The sequence below is a fragment of the Rhineura floridana genome, chromosome 11 (genome assembly GCF_030035675.1).
Source record: "Rhineura floridana isolate rRhiFlo1 chromosome 11, rRhiFlo1.hap2, whole genome shotgun sequence".
NCBI lineage: Eukaryota > Metazoa > Chordata > Lepidosauria > Squamata > Rhineuridae > Rhineura > Rhineura floridana.
The window spans coordinates 824,837-843,719 of record NC_084490.1 but is presented as its reverse complement, the minus strand read 5'-3'; the positions used below and the strand labels follow the sequence as shown (position 1 = coordinate 843,719).

Below are 18,883 nucleotides of genomic sequence, written 5' to 3'. Positions count from 1 at the left end.
GGCAAGCGACTGGGGAAAAACGTGCAAACCCCGGGGGAAGGGCCACAATTGCAGCCGAGGAGAAACGTGGCACGGAGGATTTGGAGTGGGGCCCTGAAGGCTCGGGGGAATAAGGGCAGAGCTCAGTTGGTGCCTAAAGGTGAGCTCTCACCCAGGCTGACAGCACCGGGCCGCCTGGTCCAGGAAGCCACAAACAGGAAGGCAAAAGCTCTTGCCCCCCCCGTGCCCCCTTCTCATCGGGATTCAGTGACAAAACTGCTGCTTCTAAACACTCCATGGAGCCACTGAAGTTAATAGGAGGCACTGAGAGACCCTCCCGCGCCCATGTCTACTCCTACCCGCTTTTCCCATGCTTTGCAATATTTTTGTAAACCTCCTTCATGACCCTCCTCCCTTGATCCCTTTTCAAAATCTAAACCAGCCTTTGCCAAACACACCACACAACCCTGCTGGCTGGGGCTAATGGGCGTCGTAGTCCAAAGAGTCCGGAGGGGACCAGGTTGGCTCCCCCCAACCGAGAAGATGCCCCTTGCTCATCCTTTTGGTTGCCCTTGGCTTGTGAAGAGCGCACCCTCAGAGGAGCCCCTGGCAGACAATAACAGGTCTTGCTCATGTGAACACAGCCAGAGAGACCTACCACGGACAGCAAGGAACTGCACACAGACAGCTGGAGAGGCAGGCAGGGTTGAGGCCTTCTAGACACTGGCCTCCTTGCAGGGGTGGCGCCTGGCAGACCCCTAGGGATCTGTATCATTTCTCATGTGTACCACAAAAACATTTGAAACGGGGGTTCAGGACTGCAGTGGGTTTTCTTTGGGGCTCACATGAAGCACCAGGTTTTTCCCCTTCCCAAGGCACAGAGATGGCAACCCAGAGATGTTCCCTGGATTCCACCCCCCTTCATGGCTGCATAGGCCTGCCTTTCCTCTCGGTGTTGCCGTAACCACAGGGGCAATCCCTCACCAAGGAATGCTGAGGGCAGAAGGCATCCTCTTGGGGAAACTGCTGGAAGAGCAACGCAAGAATCTGATTACACCTGGAGCAGAGAAAAACGCCCTGTCCAGACATGTTTTTACTAGGCAGAGATATATAGTGCCAAAGATTATGCTCATTAAATGTTAATGCAAAGGCCAGACAGGCTGAAAGCAGCCATCCTCAAGTGCAGCTGCCAGGGAGAGTCTGTGGCTTCTCTACCCACTTCACAGGAGACTGATGGTTTTATGCGCATTCAAACACAACAGATAACAAATCTGTTTCCTTCTTGAAGTGGCTCCTGTTCCCACAAGTTCCCTGGGTGGACAAAGCCAGATAGGAGTATGCTATGACTGATAATTTTGCAAATTGTCACTCAATTATTTTTATAAATTAACTGCAGTGTTATTTTGCTTTCTTGCACTTTTATATTATAGTGACTTGTTTGTTTCATTCAGGGCTCTTCCAGATGATCTGTTTATTCTGATTTGTTTGCACAAAATTTGTGTAGGGGCTTTACGATACTGTTTATTGAATATTCTTGTGTGTTTGTGCAGAGGTTATATGACATCACCAAGCGTTGTTGGGGACGTCTGTGGCTCAGTCGCAGGGCACTGGCCTTGCATGCAGAAAGTCTCCGATTGAATTCCTTATGGTGTCTCCAGCGAGGGCAGGGAACGTCCCCTTGCCTGAAGCCAGGCAGTGTAAGCAGTACTTAGCTAGGTGGACCGCTGGTCGGACTCAGTACATGGCAGCTTCCTACAATGAACCCTGTTCGTCCACATTTTCCAGTCCATTTTCTGGCCACCTTACCATTATATGTTTGGGGTTTTAGGGGTGGGGGAGGGTGCTTCCAGCCTTTGCTATTTTGTGGGTATAATCCATTGGTATGCTGGAAAATTTAGGTTGTGCAAATTAAACTAATTTGACTTCGTTGTACCACAAACATGTTTCTCAACAACAGCAACCCCCCCCCAAGAAAAAAAAAACTGGAAAAGTTTGTGATGTGCAAACTGAGGGGGAAATACACTGGAAGGGGGGGGGCTAACCGAGCCGAGGTCAGGTGGTGCTCTATTAACACCTGCCCCAACAGATCAGAAGGCAGGCACCATGGGGGGTGTCCCCATGAGTATTGACTACATTCACTTCCGGGAAGGGTTGCTTTGCCTGTGCTGCCTCTGAGTCTGAGCTCTCGTCTCAGAAGAAGCTTTTTCAGCTTAAAAATCAGTCACAATGCTCTTTTTGACTGGTAAAGATTTTCTCCCGGTCAGGGAGAAACGTAGAGATTAACCACAAAGCCTGTTTTTGTGGGGAGGACTGGATTTCATTTATTTCTGAGAGAAGGTTCAAACTGCAATACCGGACGGACTTTCATCAAGCTCTAGCTGATTACAGCGACACGTTTATCTTTACTTTAAAGAAAAACGGACTTCAACAGGCAGATAAGCATCCTTCTTTCTATTTTCTTTTTTCACTTGGTTTAAATTGGTGTAGCAAAAAAGAGATTTGTCAATGAATCAGCTGTGAAGAACTTCTAGGTGAGTTATGGCTTTTCTCTTTCACTAACGAAATTAAGGAGGAAAGAAATCGAAAAAGCTTATCTTTGTTTTTATCGCAAAAAGCTGTCCTGGAGGTGCATTCTAAAGATACTAACGGAAGAGGAATTTTTATTTCGAGGAGGGGAAAAAAAATTTTTTTTTTAATCTATTTCATTTTGACGAATCTGCTTGTTCACGACGCCACTAATTGTTTTGATGTTGGGAACTAAGTTTGTTTTGTATTCCTGAATACATAGAGATAAGGCAGGCTGTACTGTCTACACTGATATAAGAGCCTGGAATATTAACCCAATTGTGGCTGAAATAATTTTTGTCTTTGTGGCTTTAAGAATGACAACCAGGAAAGTGATTGAGACCATGGAAGAAATTATGTTTCAGAAAATAATGGGTGAGATTGAGATAACGAAACAAACCCTGAGACAGGGTAGACAGGAGATGAAAATTGAATTTAATAAAATGGCGCAGGAGTTTAAAGAAATAGTGGATTCTATGAGAGAGGAGTTTGATGGGATAGGGAAGCTACAAGACCTGGAGAGTGGAACAAATGTGAAATTGGAAAAAGATTTGGAGTTTATGGATGTTAGAAATAAAGTTTACTGTTTGGAATTCAACGTTGCCTCTGAAGAAATTAATGAATATTTTGGTGGTAAAGTTATCAATGTTTTGGATAATTTTCTGGATTGGAATGATGTGATGGAGTCTGACATAGAAAAAATCTATGGAGTTGGTTACAGATATGTGACAGTGGAGAAACTCTTAAGAGATGAGCCAGTGCATTTTGTAAAAAAGAACAGAGATATGACTTTGCAGCAATATTTCAGCAACATATTCAGATTTCTTGACTGGAATGATGTGATGGGGCTTGACATAGAAAAAAATTATGGAATTAACTACAAATATGTGACAGAGCAGAGATGCACCCAGAGCAGAGATGTGACTTTACAACAATATTTCAACAACATATTCAGAATTGATGGCAAGGACATATTTGTGATGGGGGAAATTCCCATCAGACTCTTGTTATATGACTATGGCTATGACAGCAAGATCATCATGGGATACTGATAATGGATGAATGGATACTGAAACCACTGGATTTAACAGGACTATTGAAGATGGAAGATGGAATTAATATTGATAATGTTAGATTATTGGACTTAACAGATTTGACGAGATGGATTAATTGATTTGTTTACTTGGACTATGGCTATGACAACAAGATTATTATGGGATACTGACAATGGAAGAATGGCTATTGAAATTACTGGACTTTACAGGATTATTGAAGATGGAAGATGGAATTAACATAGATAATGGAAGAATGGCTATTGAAATTATTGGGCCTAACAGATTTGAATCAGATGGATTAAGCGACATGTTTATTTGGAGAAAAATTGAAAGATATATCTCTCAAGGAATTGAAACCTCTCTTTGACTTTTTGTGGAAAGAACAAAATAATGTTTATGAGATTTGATGATTAATTAAGATAACTACTGGAGGAAAGTGATTTTATAATATAATTTTAGAGATAGGATTGTTATATATTGTAGACCTATAACTGATCTGCGACAAATCGGAAGTCAACATTTTATTTTATTGTTTAATTGTTTTTGTTTTGTTTTGTTTCTTGTTTTTGAAAATTTGAATAAAAATTAATGATAAAAAAAGTATTGACTACATTTGTCACCCGCCCCTCATGGCAAGGTGCCAGGGCGGGATACATCTGAAAAAGAGTATGCAATAAAACAAACTAAACAGCCCCCACGCCAAAATACCATAAAACGCAACGCAGGCTGATCAACACACCAGGTGGTCTACGGGGCGGGCGCCCTGGAAACAACAGGCCCCGCTGCCACCTCCGTGCAGGCGGAATGAATGGATGCATCGTCTTGGAGCCTCCTCGGGGCGGGGGGGGGGTTTTCCAGAGAACTCTGACGCAGCGCGTGCCCCCCTCCCCCGGCCGCCAGTTTCTCAGCCCCCCAGCAGGGCTCCCCCAGTGCCCGGTGCCGAGCTCGCCTCCGGCTTCTCACATGCCTCCCCGGCCAAGAGAGGAGGCGGCGGCGGCGACAGGGAGGGGAGAGCCCTCGGCGGGCAGATGTCCAACAGGTGAAGAGCTGAGAGGGGAAAGGGGCCTGCCCGCAATGGGGGGGTTGGCAGCCGGAAGTGGGTGGGTGCGCGCGCGCGCAACTTTTAGGCCAATTCCCATCAGGCGCGGCAGGCGGCCGGGGAGGATGATGGGACTTGGAGTCCAGCACCACCGCCGCCCCCACCTGCCACGAGGGAGGTTCTTGATTGGCCGCAGGAGTCCTGGAGCTCCGCCCTCCCGTTTCTCACTCCCCCGGACTTCATGAGGCCATTGCGCAGGCGCGACCTTCGGGCACAACCGCTTTTTTTTCTTTGCGCGCGTGCCCTTCTGTGCGCTCGCACTGCTGCCTTCCCCCTTCCCCGGCGGAAGTCCCGCCCCTGACGGCCTGCGCGCGCGGCCATTGGCTTCCCGTTCACCCTCCGTCCCGCTTCGGCCGGGCTGGAGTCACCTTGGTCCCGGGCGCGAGAGGAGCCCTCATGGCGGCGGCGGGCGCTGCTGGCGGGGCCGGGCCGGCGGGGGCAGTAGCCGCCCCCGCGAAGCCCAAGACGTCGCCCAAGTCCATCAAGTTCCTCTTTGGGGGTCTCGCCGGGTAAGAGGAGGAAGGGGGGGGCTGTCCCCCTGCTGCGCGCGCACACTCCCGCGCCGCCGCCGGAAAAACCGCGGAAAGGAACCCGCGGCGGCGCTTCTTTCTCCCCCCGTAGCTGCTGCTGCTGCAAGGGCTCATGGGTAAATGGGTTTCTCCAACCCCCGGCCCCCAGTTTCAAATGCTTATACTCTGGGGGAGGGGCTGCTTGCCCCCACCCCAAAAACAGTTCTGGAGCGTGTGTTGCTGAAGTACAGCTCCCATCAGCTTCTGCAGTAGCAGGCATGGTCAGTGGGCAGGGGTGATGGGAGTTGTAGTTCAGCAACATCTGGAGAGCCGACGGTTCCCCACACCGGCTCTAGGGCAGCCTTCCCCCAACCTGCTGCCCTCCGGACGTTTTGGACCAGATAAACTGGGCTTTGTAGGCCCTCATTGCCCACTTGGGTCAGCAGCAGCAGCTCTTCAGGGTCTCCAAACTCTGGATCCTGGGACCCCTTTTTAATTTAGAGGGCTGCCTGCATTGGAATGAACCTGCCAAATGTTTGAGAATGGCCACAGAGGCTGCCCCTCTGGTATGCCTGCCAGGAAATGGGGCTGGTGGGTGCAAGGCACTGAGGGCCTTCTCAGTGACGGCTCCACTTCTGATCACTGGTCCCTTGAGATGCATGACCAGCCCCCTCCTTGGTATTCCACTGGTGGGTTCTAAAAACCTATCTAGGATTGCATTTGATGAGGAATTTAATGGGTAGCGTCATTTTTTTTAAAAAAAGTGTTTTTGTAGAACACCGCACTGTGATGATATAGATTTATGGTACTTTTGTTTTTTCTATGATAATGCATTCTATTTTCTGTAGATTTAAATTATTTTAAATCTTGTTTGCTGCTGTGGAAATGTCTTCATGTGAATGGTGCCTAATGTGAGCCTGGGACCACCCTCTGCATGCAGAGCAGGAGGTCAGCCGGCTCCTCAGCTATGGTAATAAATTGGGGGGGCATAGTGCACTGGGTTATACTGCGAGGCAGGGGAGAGACACCCCCTCCCCAGCATCCAGAACAGAGCAATGCTCCCTGAGTTGCACTGGTGCTTATTCTGCTGGCAAAAATGTTAATCTGTTTACATCCCAAGCAGGAGATTAAAGTGGGTCAGGGGAAAGGGGTGAAGGAACGCTGACTGCTCTGACCCCCTCTAATATTCGGGCATTCCAGAAGGGAACAGCTGGGGGGAGGGAGGAAGAGAAGGAGGGCTGTGGGGGGATTCAGGAAAAGGGGTCCCTGTGAATTCTGTCCCTCCCTTTGCGTCTGTACCCTGGGATGCTTTTCCTTTCCAACCAGTGATGCTAGGACTCCTGGAGCCTCTCAGGTAGCGGGGTGGTGGTGGAGCATGCATCATGCAGCTTTGGCTGCTGGGAGAGAATCTGCCTGATATGTCGCTGAGGGATCTGGCAGTGGGGGTCGGCGGGTGGGACATCTGAAGCAGGGATTCAAATCCTGAGTGGGCAGGGGAAATATTTTCCATTCTAGTGCACCATCCGGAAAGGTATAGGAGGCAGCTTTCCTTGTGCCAGCCTGGGAGGAGAGATGGGCCGGCCTGGAAGAGAAGGTTGGGATGTCTTGCAAGTGAGCAGGGAGATGGGAGGTGCTTCTCTCCAGAGACAAAGGAAAAGTCCTTGTCGATCATCCTCAAAACTCATTGGCCCATAACCATAGGAATCAGGGTTGGTTTTATTCAGTTCTACAAAATTGTCCTGTACTTTATGATGCTCTCCTCCTGTTTTGCACCTTGCAAGTGATCTCTGCCCCTCTTTTCCTCCAGCATGGCAGCCACAGTGTTTGTACAGCCCCTGGACCTGGTCAAGAACCGGATGCAGCTGAGTGGGGAGGGTGCCAAGACAAAAGAGTACAAGACCAGCTTCCACGCTGTGGGTAGCATCCTCAAGAAGGAGGGCATCCGGGGCATCTACACCGGGTAGGTGTGCCTGAGGGGAGGGGAGGTCTCTTTGGGGGGCTGAGCAGGGAGTGGGTCTGGCGTGTGTGGAGCGAAGAGAGAGGCATTGCCTCTCACGGGCAGGAAGTCTTGAAAGCCATGGGGAGTCTATAGGTAAGGGGTTAGAAATCAATGATGGAAGAGGCTGGGGGGGCTTGTCCTCTGGGGAATGGGAGATTGCTAAGGTCAGTACAGCCCCCCCCCCCGAGCATTGTGGCTGCTTGCAGGTACAGCACCAAACTAAGGCTGCCTTGAGGGTGATTAAAGCTCAGTTAGCGTGAGAGAGTGGCAGGTGGCAGCATTCAAGCGTTGTGGAGGCACAAGTGGTGGCAGCTGGTGGGCCAAAGTGCATTGGCAGCAGCACAGCAAGTGCCCCTCCCTCCCTCCCTCCCTTCGTACGGAGGAGGCAGGACCTTGACCTGGGCACTGGCAAGACCACTCACAGTTCCATTTGGGAGCTGAGCTGTGTTTTTGATGTGTAACCTCCTTTTTTGTTAAGATCAGTCTTGGAGTGAGATGCAACATGAAATATATAGTACATAAAGTAAATAGTCTGGAATCAAGGCAGCCCAAGAATAGTTCCGTCTCGTGCCAGTGCGAGGCCTGCCTGGGCTTGGGTGGCAGGAGAGCCTCTGGGGTTGGCTGTCTGTCCTGGGCCACCTGAGACTGGCTCTCTCTTTCTCCTTGGCAGGCTGTCTGCTGGCCTCCTGCGCCAGGCCACCTACACCACCACCCGCCTGGGCATCTACACCATCCTCTTTGAGAAGCTCACCTCGTCGGATGGGACGCCCCCTAACTTCTTCATGAAAGCAGTGATTGGGATGACAGCTGGCGCCATTGGGGCCTTCGTTGGCACTCCTGCCGAGGTGGCACTCATCCGCATGACAGCTGATGGAAGGTGGGTGGTGTAGACCCTGTGGTGGCACGGAGGGAGGGGAGTGTTGCACCACAAATGGATGCCACCTCCATATTTGGAGAGATCTGGGGAAAATAGGATTCCTCCTGAGGATTCTTCCCGAGGTTTTATTCTTAGATGCCAAGTGGTGGTCCTCAATCTTAGCGAATTTATTTACTGACATCAGTCTTCCTGGTATCCTCCCTTCAGGCTGCCTGTCTAGTGTCATTTTGCCAATCTTGGTAACTATATAGACCCATCAGTATTTTAGATGTAGCCTTCAGACTTCACTTGCAATGTCTTTTGCACGAGCTGCATACTGGGATAGTGATAATTCTGTTGTCCGTAATGAACTAGCGTGTTTTTGGAAGAGCAGAAGTGCTGTTGATCAGGTTTATGTATTACCCACCTAATCTTTAAGTATAGCAAGAGCCCAAATAAGTTCATCATCATTGCCTTTATTGACTTCTCATCAGTTTTTTACCCGGTAGACGGAGACTGGTTCTGGCATAAATCAGCCATGTCAAATACTGATAAAAGACTACTCTGGTTTATTCAGATATTGCATCAAGATAACGTGATTCCGATCAAAGCTGGTTCACATGGTGCCATATCACAAGCAATCCATATTGACTGAGGAGTGAAACAAGTTTGCATTTTGGCTTCCTTCTTATTCAACTTGTACATTCATGAGCTAATTCCCAGAATGGCTTCCTCTCCTTCCCTCCCTGCTCTTCAGCTGGAAATAGCAAAATATCAATATTGTTTTACACCGTTGATTTGGCATTGATATCTTTTGAATAAAATAGGCTTTGAAAGGATGCCAGCCAAATCTGAGCAGCTTTGCAGAGAGGAACAGTTGATAGTTAACTACTCAAAATCTAAGATGATTGTATTTGGGAAGAGGGCCCCAAATTATAACTGGTCATTAGGTGGGCATACTCCAGGACAGGTACGCACTTGAAAATATCTGGGGCTCCACTTTGACGAGAAACATTTTTGGAAGCAACATCTAGTTGCTACCACGTTAATCAAGTTCCAGGTCTGTCGGGCAGCTCTTTTATCCCAGGGGGGCCAGCTGGTGAACCCTGCTCTTAAGGTCTTTAATACTAAAATTATAGCCCAGGTGTTACCCAGGGCAGAAATTTGGGGGGATGGAGTCAAGTCTGTGGTGGAGGTTCTATAAAATAAATTCATGAGGCAGACACTGGGACTGCCAGTTGCCCATCTTGAGGCTGAGTTGGGGCTCCCATCGGTTGCTGCCAGAATGGACTTATACTGTACCTCAGATACTGGCTTAGATTAAATGGATTGGAAGGCTTCTCTCTCTCTCTCTCTCTCTCTCTCTCTCTCTCTCTCTCTCTCTCTCTGTCTCTCTCTCTCTTTCTTTCTCTCTTTACTGGGTTATGTCGGCTAGAGCAATTTAGGTTTGGAGGGTGGGCACAGCAGTGCCAAGGTAAAGGCCTATAACCTTACCATGGAAAAATACCTGTGTCTTAGTCCTCATGCTCTCAGGAATTGAATCCTCAGTCATGATGTCAGCGAAGATACAGCAGTCATTGTTGGCGTGTATTTCTCTGTTTGGTACCCTCAGTTGAAGGCTAATCACTCAAGGGCACATTAACCTTGAGCCACTGACTTTCCCACAGCTTTGGAGGGATTGCACAGAACTTAGATTTCAGCAGATGCCATCTGCATATCTTGAAGAAAGATACCTTGGAATTCCAGTTACAGAACAGAAATGTATGTTTAGTTGTAATCAGACTGAAGATATAATTCATTATTTGCTGTTCTGTCCTTGTACGTGGATCCCAGAGGAAAAAAATTGTCCTTCATTCTTAAGATGTACTCAGATCAAACACCACAGGAGGTTCTGGGAGGAAGACTAGCCGGCAACCAACTATGTATGACATATATGGGAGCCCAATTTGCATTGGCAGCCAAGAAGCTGCATATTGAAAAACATAACTCTTAATCTTTATAATTCTAGGATTTGATTTTCCTAGAGGTTGGCCTAGATGGAACACCTAAAAGCTGACCTGTTGAGCTGTATATTATAATTTTATCTTTTAAATAATTTTACTGTATTGAGTTCTCCTTTAATACATTGTAATGGCCTTTGGCTACATGCAATAAAAGTTTTACGACTGCCTGCCTGTATTTAGAGTGAGAGTGGAGGGTAGGCCTGAAGCCAGGCCAGGAGTTGGCTGTGAAATGCAGACTGATTCTGAGTGGCAAAATGTGAGCCTGTTATATATTCATTCTCTCTCTCTCATTCCCACCCCCCCCCTTGGGTCTCTCTGTTCCAGGTTGCCTCCTGACCAGAGGAGAGGCTACACAAATGTCTTCAATGCGCTTCTGCGGATAACTCGCGAAGAGGGGGTGCCCACGCTCTGGAGGGTATGTCCTTTGGAGGCTGGTGGGGACTTGAAGACATGGGAGAGGCTGGGAGGAGGCCCCTTGGCGGCAGCCTTGGGAATAAGAAGGGCTTAATTCGCCAAATGGGGAGGGAAGGGCTCCCGGTCAGGGCTGAGAAAACAGCCTACTTTCTCTTGCGACCAGGATGACCTCCACCCTATAGCAGAGAGATCCTCATTTCTGCCTCTAATGGAAACTCCCTCTGTTTACAAAGAGGGGCAAGGGTGGGGGTCTTGCTGATTCCTCCCACCGGCCTCCATCTTAAAAGAGCAATTCCTGGGGGTGGTCAGAGCTCTTCTGGGCTACAGTCCACTTCATCAGCTGTTCCCATCTCTCTGGTTGGGTCTTGCCCCATCCCAGATACGTGGCTGGCAGCCTCCACCTTGCGCCACTTATGAGAGATCTCAGGGCTGCGGGTGGGGCTTCACAGGCCAGCTGATCTGTCTCTCCCCCGCCACCCCTGACCTGAGCAGCAGCTGCTGCTGCTGCTGGAGAATCTTGACATTTGTATGTCAGCTGTGAGAGGAGAGCCCTTCCCCCTCCCCCTCCTTGTGCCGTGCCAGGCTGGAGAAAGGCTGGTGGCCTTGCCCTCTGTCCCTGTGGCACCTCACTGCCGCTCTGTTCTGCCTCCCTTCCTTCCACCTTAGGGCTGTGTTCCCACCATGGCTCGAGCGGTGGTTGTCAACGCTGCCCAGTTGGCTTCTTACTCACAGTCCAAGCAGTTCCTGCTCGATTCTGGTAAGCCGTGCGCCAGGCAGGCCCTTGGCGTTGGGTGCGGAGGGGCAAGGAGTGCCTGGGGGTCCCTCTTTCGCCAGGCCATCCGGCCAGGCCCCTCAAGGCTCAGCCAGCCCTGTCCCGCCTTGTCTTGTACTCTGACGAGATGTCACTCTCGGCTCTCCTGGAAAGTGCTGCAGCTGTGCACAGGGGCGGCCATGGGCCTTGATGGGGTGGTGCAGGGTCTGGCCGGGCATTAGCTGTGCCAGGCACAAGGGCAGCAGAAGAGCCCTGCAGCAGCAGCAGCAGCAGCTGGTTCAGCCCAAAGGCCTGTTCTCACAGAGGCCCAAAGGGAAGCCCCAGCAGGACGTGGCCGCAACAGCCGCGTTCTCCCCGCTTGCGGGTGCCAGCACCACCTGCTGCCTTGAGTCCCTTCGGTGGCTTCTGAGTCTTGAGTGCGTGTGTGTTGGTTACACACAGCTTGCTAGCAGGGCTTGTGGGGGCCTCGCTGAACTCAGCCCTGGGGGGGGGTTGGGGTAGAGGCAGCAGCGGCTCACCTCCCTTTGCCCCCTCTCCAGGTTACTTCCGGGACAACATCTTGTGCCACTTCTGTGCCAGCATGATCAGCGGGTTGGTGACAACAGCGGCCTCCATGCCGGTGGACATTGCCAAGACCAGGTTAGGGTCTAGATGGGGCGGAGAGAGAGAGAAGGAAGAGCGGCCTTTTTGGAGATGTGGAGCTGGGCTTGGGGGGAGGGAGCAGCGGAGATCATGTGGGGTTAGGGACCCTATTCTGAAACGCGTTGCTTCCCCTCCCTCCTGGGAAACGGAAGCAGGGGGCAATCCCCTCCTGTGCCTCATTCACATCCACACGCAGAGAGGAGGAGGAGGAGGGCTGGTGGTGAAGGTCCTCTGAGGCTGTGCTTTGGCACCCCCTCTAACTGGGGCTGGAAGGTACACATCGCCGCTTTTGCGTTTCCCCAGGATCCAGAACATGCGGATGATTGATGGGAAGCCAGAGTACCGGAATGGGCTGGTGAGTGCAGACCAGGCGTGTTCAGCAGCTGCCGCTTGTGGGGCTGTGCCTCTGCCCCCCCCACCTCCTCTTTCTGCACCCCTCGGGCAAGAGCAGAATGCAGTGTGGCATTCTGAAAAGGTTGCAAACATCACTCTGAAAAATGTGTCAATGCTTGGCAGCCGGAGCGGAGGCAAGGAAGTCAGCTGGGCAGGACCTCATGTGACTGGGGGGCTGAGGGAGAACTGTGGTGTCCAGGGTCCCCGTTTTTGTGCCTCTCCCCACAGCTAGCCCAGGCAGAAAGAATCATGCAGCGAGGCAGATCAGGCTGCCCGCTCCTATCTCGCTCTGGGCGCCCACTGCAGCTTGCCATCGCCAGGTGCCTTCAGCCAGCGCCAGCCTGCCGTTCAGGGGGCACCTTGCGCACTGGGTGGCGGGTGGGAAGCGGCTCCCTCCTCCTGTTCTCCTGATGGAGGGGAGGGAGTCAGGGATGCTCCGTGAAGACTCTGGCCCTGGGCATCCGCTGAGTCTCCTCTCAAGGAGGACTTTGCCTTCCAGGCCGAGGTCCCTTGGCCCAGAGCAGAGTGCCAGTGTCGAGGAGCTGGGGGGGGGGGCAGCGCGGATAAAACAGAACATCTCTTGGTCCAGGACTTTGTCCCCATTGCGATTGTGTGCCTGTTGCCAGGGAGAAGAGGCTAAAGTCCAGGGAGCAGTCTGCTCTGATCCTCCTGGAGACCTGGGCTTGGGAGGGGGTTGTGGCCTGGGCCCGTGTGGCTCCTGCCCTGGCTCATCCCCTGGCCCAGGCCCACGGTCAAGTGTGTCCACAGTTCCTAGAAGAAAGACCCGTACCCCCTGCCCGCCCGCCCGCCGCCCTTGCAGCTAGGATTTGTTTCTTGTGAGTTCCTTCTCTTGCACAAATGAAGTCCTTGTATGGGGCTGGTTGATTTTTTCATACAGCTCCCTCCCTCCGTTTGGGGCCAGGCAGCTGTGGGTTTTCTCTGGATGGGGAGTTGGAGAGTGACCCTTCTGAAGACGGCACCTCTGACTTAAATGGGGCTTAGAGGCATTCGTGGAGGAGGAGGAGGCTACCAGTGAATACTGGTCACAAGGGCTCGGGGGGCATCACTAGTTTATGATTACCCACCCTTCACCCTAAGGTCCCATCCCAGGGCGAGTCACAACAGTTTAAAATACAACATTAAAAACAGTTTAAAGCAACTTATAATCACAAGGACAGGCTGTGCCCTAAAATTATTATTTATTATTATTTAAAATATTTATACCCTGCCCTTTCTCAAAAGACTCAGGGCGGCTTACAATTAAAACATAATTAGACTAAAAAACCATCAAAACAAGAATCAAAACAAGAATACAATTAAACAGTTAAAAGTACATTAAATCCTAAATAGATTAAAAAATGATAAACATTATTAATTAAAAGCCCGTCTAAACAAAACAGTCTTCAACTGGGTACGAAAAGACGATAACGAGGGAGCCGTACGAACCTCATTGGGGAGAGAGTTCCATAATCGAGGGGCAGCCACTGAGAAGGCCCTATGCTGTGTCTGCGCAAGAAAAACTTGCGAAGAAGATGGAATAGAGAGAAGAGTCTCACCAGATGATCTCAAAGGCCGAGCAGGTTCATAAGGGGAGATACAATCTAACAGATAGCCTGGACCTAAGCCGTATAGGGCTTTATAGGTCAAAACCAGCACTTTGAATTGTGCCCGGAAACAAATTGGCAGCCAGTGGAGCTGGTACAGTAGAGGGGTTGTACGTTCTCTAAGTCCAGCACCAGTTAACATTCTGGCTGCAGCTCTTTGTACCAATTTAACTTTCCGAGCAGTCTTCAAGGGCAGCCCCACGTACAGCGCGTTACAGTAGTCTAATCGGGATGTAACTAGTGCATGTGTCGCCATAGTCAAGTCTGACAAATCAAGGAACGGGCGCAGCTGGCGTATCAATCTTAATTGAGCAACAGCACTCCCTGCTACAGCCGAGGCCTGTGCCTCCAGGCTCAAAGCCGAGTCCAGGAGTACTCCCAAGCTGCGGACCTGTGATTGCAGGGGGAGTGTAACCCCGTCCAGCACAAGTTGGATCCCTGCATGTCTCAAGCGTCAAAGGACAGGGAGAAGAGGCGTGGCTTAGCTTTAGACCGAAACTGTCCAGTAAAGGCTCCAGGCCCACGCCTGCGAACGCCGCTAGTTGGGAATCCCCACAAGCTCTGGGGTTACGCTCGGGTCCTGCTTGTGGGCTTCCCGTTGGGGCATTCTTTGGCCACTGTGCAGACTGGATACTGGACTCCATGGGCCCCCTTTGGCCCCATCCAGCCGCAGCCAGGCACCTCTTCTGTTTTTAATGGGATTAGCCAAATTCATGAAGGCGAAGGCTACGCATCATGCCGCCTGCGTGCTACCTCCACTCTTCCTATGAAGAGGCAGCTGCTGGGGAGCCAGAGGGGGCCCTTGCTGTCCTGACCTGCTTGCCGGCCTCTGGGGGGCCCCTTTGTTCTGACCCAGCAGCCAGGCTCTCCTGCTGGCCTCACTTCCCACAGCCTCCCCTGAGCGCCTCATCAGCCGCTTTGCAGGAGCCCTCACTGACCCTTTGCTCTCGCCTTGCAGGACGTGCTGGTGAAAGTGATCCGCTCCTCATCAGCCGCTTTGCAGGAGCCCTCACTGACCCTTTGCTCTCGCCTTGCAGGACGTGCTGGTGAAAGTGATCCGCTACGAGGGCTTCTTCAGCCTATGGAAAGGCTTCACTCCCTACTATGCCCGCCTCGGCCCCCACACAGTCCTCACGTTCATCTTCTTGGAGCAGATGAACAAGTTCTACCAGAAGTTCTTTCTCAGTGCCTGAGGCGGCCGGGGGGGGAGAGGGGGGGGAAAGGATGGACTCTGACCCCCCACCCCACCTCCTTTCTCAAGTCCCATGAGCACATCCCCCTCCCTCATTTTTGAAGTGTGCGCATATGTCTCCGGAGGCCCCCTGCTTTCCAATCATGAGGAAGGAACTGAACCCTCCTGGTGGATTGGGGGCAGATATGGGGGGAGAAGGGGTGCAGTGCGTTGAAGTTATTTATTGCCGGGGAGCAGGGGGGGTTGTGGGCCAGAGGCCTGCCGTGGAACGTCCCCTTTTCCAAACCAAGCTGCCACCTCTGCAGCCACACTGGCCAGCCACGGAGCTCCCCACCCCTTCCTCACATTTTCTTTTCCACTGAGTAAAAACCAATCATGCTCTTAAGCTGTTTGTCTGCTGTGAGGTCCTTCTGTTGAGCAGGGCAGGGGGCCTGGAAGAGGAAGGACGGGCCCTGGAGGCTGCAGGGGTGGACTCCTGGCTCTGGGGCCCCAGAAGAGCCCCCCTCGTGGATTGCAGCAGCCATCGGCTACAGCAGCATAGTGCCCTCCATCTCTTTTGGACTGCAACGCCCATCAGTCCCAGCCAACATTGCTGTGCTGGGCATTGCAGTCCAAAATGGCTGGAGGCACCAGGCTGTACCATGTGCAATAGGGGGAGGAGGGCGGGCCTGTGTGAAATGTGGAGGGCGACTCCTTTTCTCCTCCCCCCCTTTGCAGTGTTAGTTTAATCACGGAGCCCTCCATCTACCTCTGCTTCCGCCCATGTTTGTCTTCAGCTTCCTGGGATTGGCCAACTTTTCCTGGAAGGAGGACCCCCGCCGACTGTTCTCTGACGATCCCCTTTCCAAAATAAACCTCTTGTAAGCAGAGTTGTTTTGTTAGTATTGTATATTATAAGTGCTTTGCGAATTATGCAAGGTGCCTGAAAGCAATGGTTAAATGATCAGGTTCCTGCATCGTAGCCAGGTCAGTCTAATTAAGACACAGATCAAGAGCTTGAATCTTTGCCCTCTTTGCTAAAGGAATGGACCCGAGCACACGTGATGGAGCAGTGACGTTTCAAGGCCTGTGAGATAGCAAAAATCCCCTGAAGGTCCTGGCAGAGGAGATTCTAAATGAGTGTGGCAAGAGGGGGGTGAGATAATCAGAGAAACTGGACAGTAGCGACTTTAGAAAGGTGGAGGGTCAACTTGGTGTTTGCGGAAGCAGAAGTGGACTGGGACCAGTTCAGATCAAGAGCCCAAACAAGGAAAGGACTTAATTTTATAAAAAGGGGTCTAACTGATTGTGGAAAGGTTCTCTGTGTCAGCATGCAAGGAGGTGAGATTACTTAAAGGCCAACTTACTAACTATGCCAAGCGCTTTGGCCTTGAACTGAGCACCGTGCCCTAAAAGAACAACTCCCTGCTTGTTGCGTTAGAAGCCAGAACACCAACACAAACATTTTTCCTCGCTCTTGCAATCTTCTGTTACAGTAATTGTCCAGGAGGAAGATCTTGGGGCAGAAGTGGGTGATGTGCCCGGGCTCCCTTGCCCATCTGCCTCTCCCAGTTTTCTGCAAGCTGGCTGGATATCCACAACGGGGCGTCCTTTCCTCTCAGTGGATGCCTGGGGCTCGACCGTTGTGGGAGACGTAGCTGTGCTTGCAGGGCCTGCGCCTAGCCCAGTGGTCAGAAGGTCACTGGTTGGAGTGGTGGTGGTGGCATGATATCCTGAGCTCTCCCGGGTGCCCTCCCCCTCTTCCCCCGCATCGCTGTCACCCTTGAGTTTCCTGCAGTCTGCCTGGAAGCGCATGACGGGGCGTCGTTCCTCTGCAGCCGGTGTCTGGCACGTGATGCTCTCGGGGTTGTTCTCTGTGATCTCCTTTTCCTTGCCTTTTACACGCGTGTACATGCTGATCTCGTTCTCGAGGATCCAGTCGCGCAGGTACACCAGCCCGCAGTCGCAGGCCCAGGGGTTCTCGGCCAAGTAGAGGTAGGCGAAGAGGATGTCCTCGGGGAAGAAGGCGTCTGGCACGTTCTTCAGCTGGTTCCTCTCCAACCGCAGGATCTCCAGCGCCCCCAGCCCGGCCAGCAGCTCCCGCGGCAGGGACTTGAGAAGGTTATCGGACAAGTCCAGGTCTTTCAGTCCCACCAGGCCCTCGAAGGCTCCTGGAGTCAGAGTCTGGAGCCTGTTCCCTTGGAGCTCCAGGTCCTGCAGGAGGCCCAGAGCCTGGAAGCCCGCCTCGGGCAGCGCGGCAATGGCGTTGTGCCCCAAGGCCAGGCGCCTCAGGCTAGGCAGCCCCTGTAGGGCGGGCAGACTCTTCAGGGCGTTATGGGACAGATCCAGCTGCTGAAGGGTGGGCAGGAGGGCCCCTGTCTCCAGGGCTCCCAGGCTGTTGTTCGACAGGTCCAGCTCGACCAGGCTGCTTAGGTGCTGGAAGGAAGCCATGGAGAATTTTGTGTCCCCAGTGGATTGGGGGGGGGGTTGATTAATTACAGAGGGGAGTGCTCTTTGGACTGTGATCGCTCATGCTGGCTCTGACCTGCGGTGGAAGGAGGAGATGGCACAAGGGTTCAAACCCCGTCGAGAACACACACACTGTTGCTTTCCTGCTCTGGCATAAACAGCATCCCCTTGGGAGGCAGACTGAGGCTGAAGTCCAGCTTCCACAAAGCCATCTGGAGCGTCCTTCAACAGCAGAGATCCAGGAGCTGGAGTCCAATGGGTTTGGGAATTGCGGGTTGTGGGACACGCCACAGAAGGTGAACCAAATACTTTGAACTGGAGGAGACCACACTTTTCTGTAAACAGTGCAACTAGACCCGTGTGCTATATGTGGGTCATTGTGCCACAGTGGTTGGGGAGGCTTTGCAAGGAGCTACTTCTCTCAAAAAAGGATACCATGGAGCTGGGATGACTCAGAGGGAGACATAGTAGACATCTTCAGATACATCAAGGATGGAACAAATTTGTGTTCTGCTGCTAGAGAGGATGGGACTTGAACCAAGGGTTTTGAATAATATGAAAAGGAGTTTCAACTGAACTGACAGTACAAGCCACTTGCAGTAGGACAGACATCCCTCTGAAGATGGTGGGCTGTCCTGCACTAGAGGCTGGGTGGCCACCTTGCAGGGATGTTGTAGCAATGGGTTTCCTGCATTGACCTTTCCCACAATTTCCACACAAGTATATTTATGATTTCCTTCTTTGTTATTTAACATCCTTTCTCTTCCCCACCCCAAATCCCTGCATTAAATCAGCTTTCCTCCCATAATCATCCTCTTCCCTTCATTTCATTAATGATCCTTTCATTAACTCCCCTCCCCATCCTCTTACTTTCTTTCCATCCAAAGTCAGCCCATTCCCTTCTTCCCTAAACTCATTCTATTACCATTTTCTTTTTACTGATCATTTAAACTTTTATACCTTCAAAGTTCTTCTTCCCACACATTGGTGAGCGAATAGCTGATGCTGGCTTCTGTTCACTGCTGGCTGCATTGGTTCTCCTACTTTGATGCCCTCAGCAGCACTCAGAGAATGATCATTAATCATTGGTTGCTGAAGATATCGCAGAAACAATGCAGCCAGCGGTGAATAAAAGTGAATCCAATAGGCTGCTAATTAGTAGTGCAATTAATAGTGCACCCAGAAGCAGCAACAGGCAAGAATTGGATGAGCACAGAAAATTCCCAGAGGGTCTTAGGGAAGCCCAGGAAGGTAATAAACTGCAGAAAGGGGGAGGATTTCCCTCCAAAATATAAAAAACAAAAACCCAAAAGTCTGCATAATTGCCAAGAACCATTTGGTAGGCCATAGACC

The 18,883-nt window shown here is 51.3% G+C and overlaps 2 protein-coding genes across 2 annotated transcripts; one reads left to right on the top strand and one right to left on the bottom strand.

The window, feature by feature from the left end:
* Positions 1 to 4,943: 4,943 nt before the first annotated feature.
* On the top strand, positions 4,944 to 15,169 carry SLC25A11 (solute carrier family 25 member 11). Its single transcript, XM_061590155.1, has 8 exons — positions 4,944 to 5,207; positions 7,015 to 7,167; positions 7,877 to 8,083; positions 10,390 to 10,480; positions 11,146 to 11,236; positions 11,791 to 11,890; positions 12,197 to 12,248; positions 14,928 to 15,169. The coding sequence occupies exons 1-8, from the start codon at positions 5,095 to 5,097 to the stop codon at positions 15,081 to 15,083; spliced, it is 963 nt and encodes a 320-aa protein (XP_061446139.1). The 5' UTR covers positions 4,944 to 5,094; the 3' UTR covers positions 15,084 to 15,169.
* LOC133366773 (platelet glycoprotein Ib alpha chain-like) lies at positions 14,928 to 18,515 on the bottom strand. Its single transcript, XM_061590250.1, has 2 exons — positions 18,491 to 18,515; positions 14,928 to 17,580 (listed from the first exon to the last, which is right to left on the bottom strand). The coding sequence occupies exons 1-2, from the start codon at positions 18,513 to 18,515 to the stop codon at positions 16,499 to 16,501; spliced, it is 1,107 nt and encodes a 368-aa protein (XP_061446234.1). The 3' UTR covers positions 14,928 to 16,498.
* Between the last annotated feature and the right edge of the window lie 368 nt (positions 18,516 to 18,883).

What these genes read in the sequence shown, in the direction of transcription:
- SLC25A11 (XM_061590155.1), top strand. Translation starts at nt 5,095, where the DNA reads ATGGCGGCGGCGGGCGCTGCTGGCGGGGCCGGGCCGGCGGGGGCAGTA. An exon ending in CTCTTTGGGGGTCTCGCCGG is followed by an intron (nt 5,208 to 7,014) that starts GTAAGAGGAGGA and finishes CTTTTCCTCCAG; the next exon opens with CATGGCAGCCACAGTGTTTG. An exon ending in GTGGACATTGCCAAGACCAG is followed by an intron (nt 11,891 to 12,196) that starts GTTAGGGTCTAG and finishes GCGTTTCCCCAG; the next exon opens with GATCCAGAACATGCGGATGA.
- LOC133366773 (XM_061590250.1), bottom strand. Translation starts at nt 18,515, where the DNA reads ATGTGTGGGAAGAAGAACTTTGAAG. An exon ending in TGGGAAGAAGAACTTTGAAG is followed by an intron (nt 17,581 to 18,490) that starts GTATAAAAGTTT and finishes GAGCGATCACAG; the next exon opens with TCCAAAGAGCACTCCCCTCT.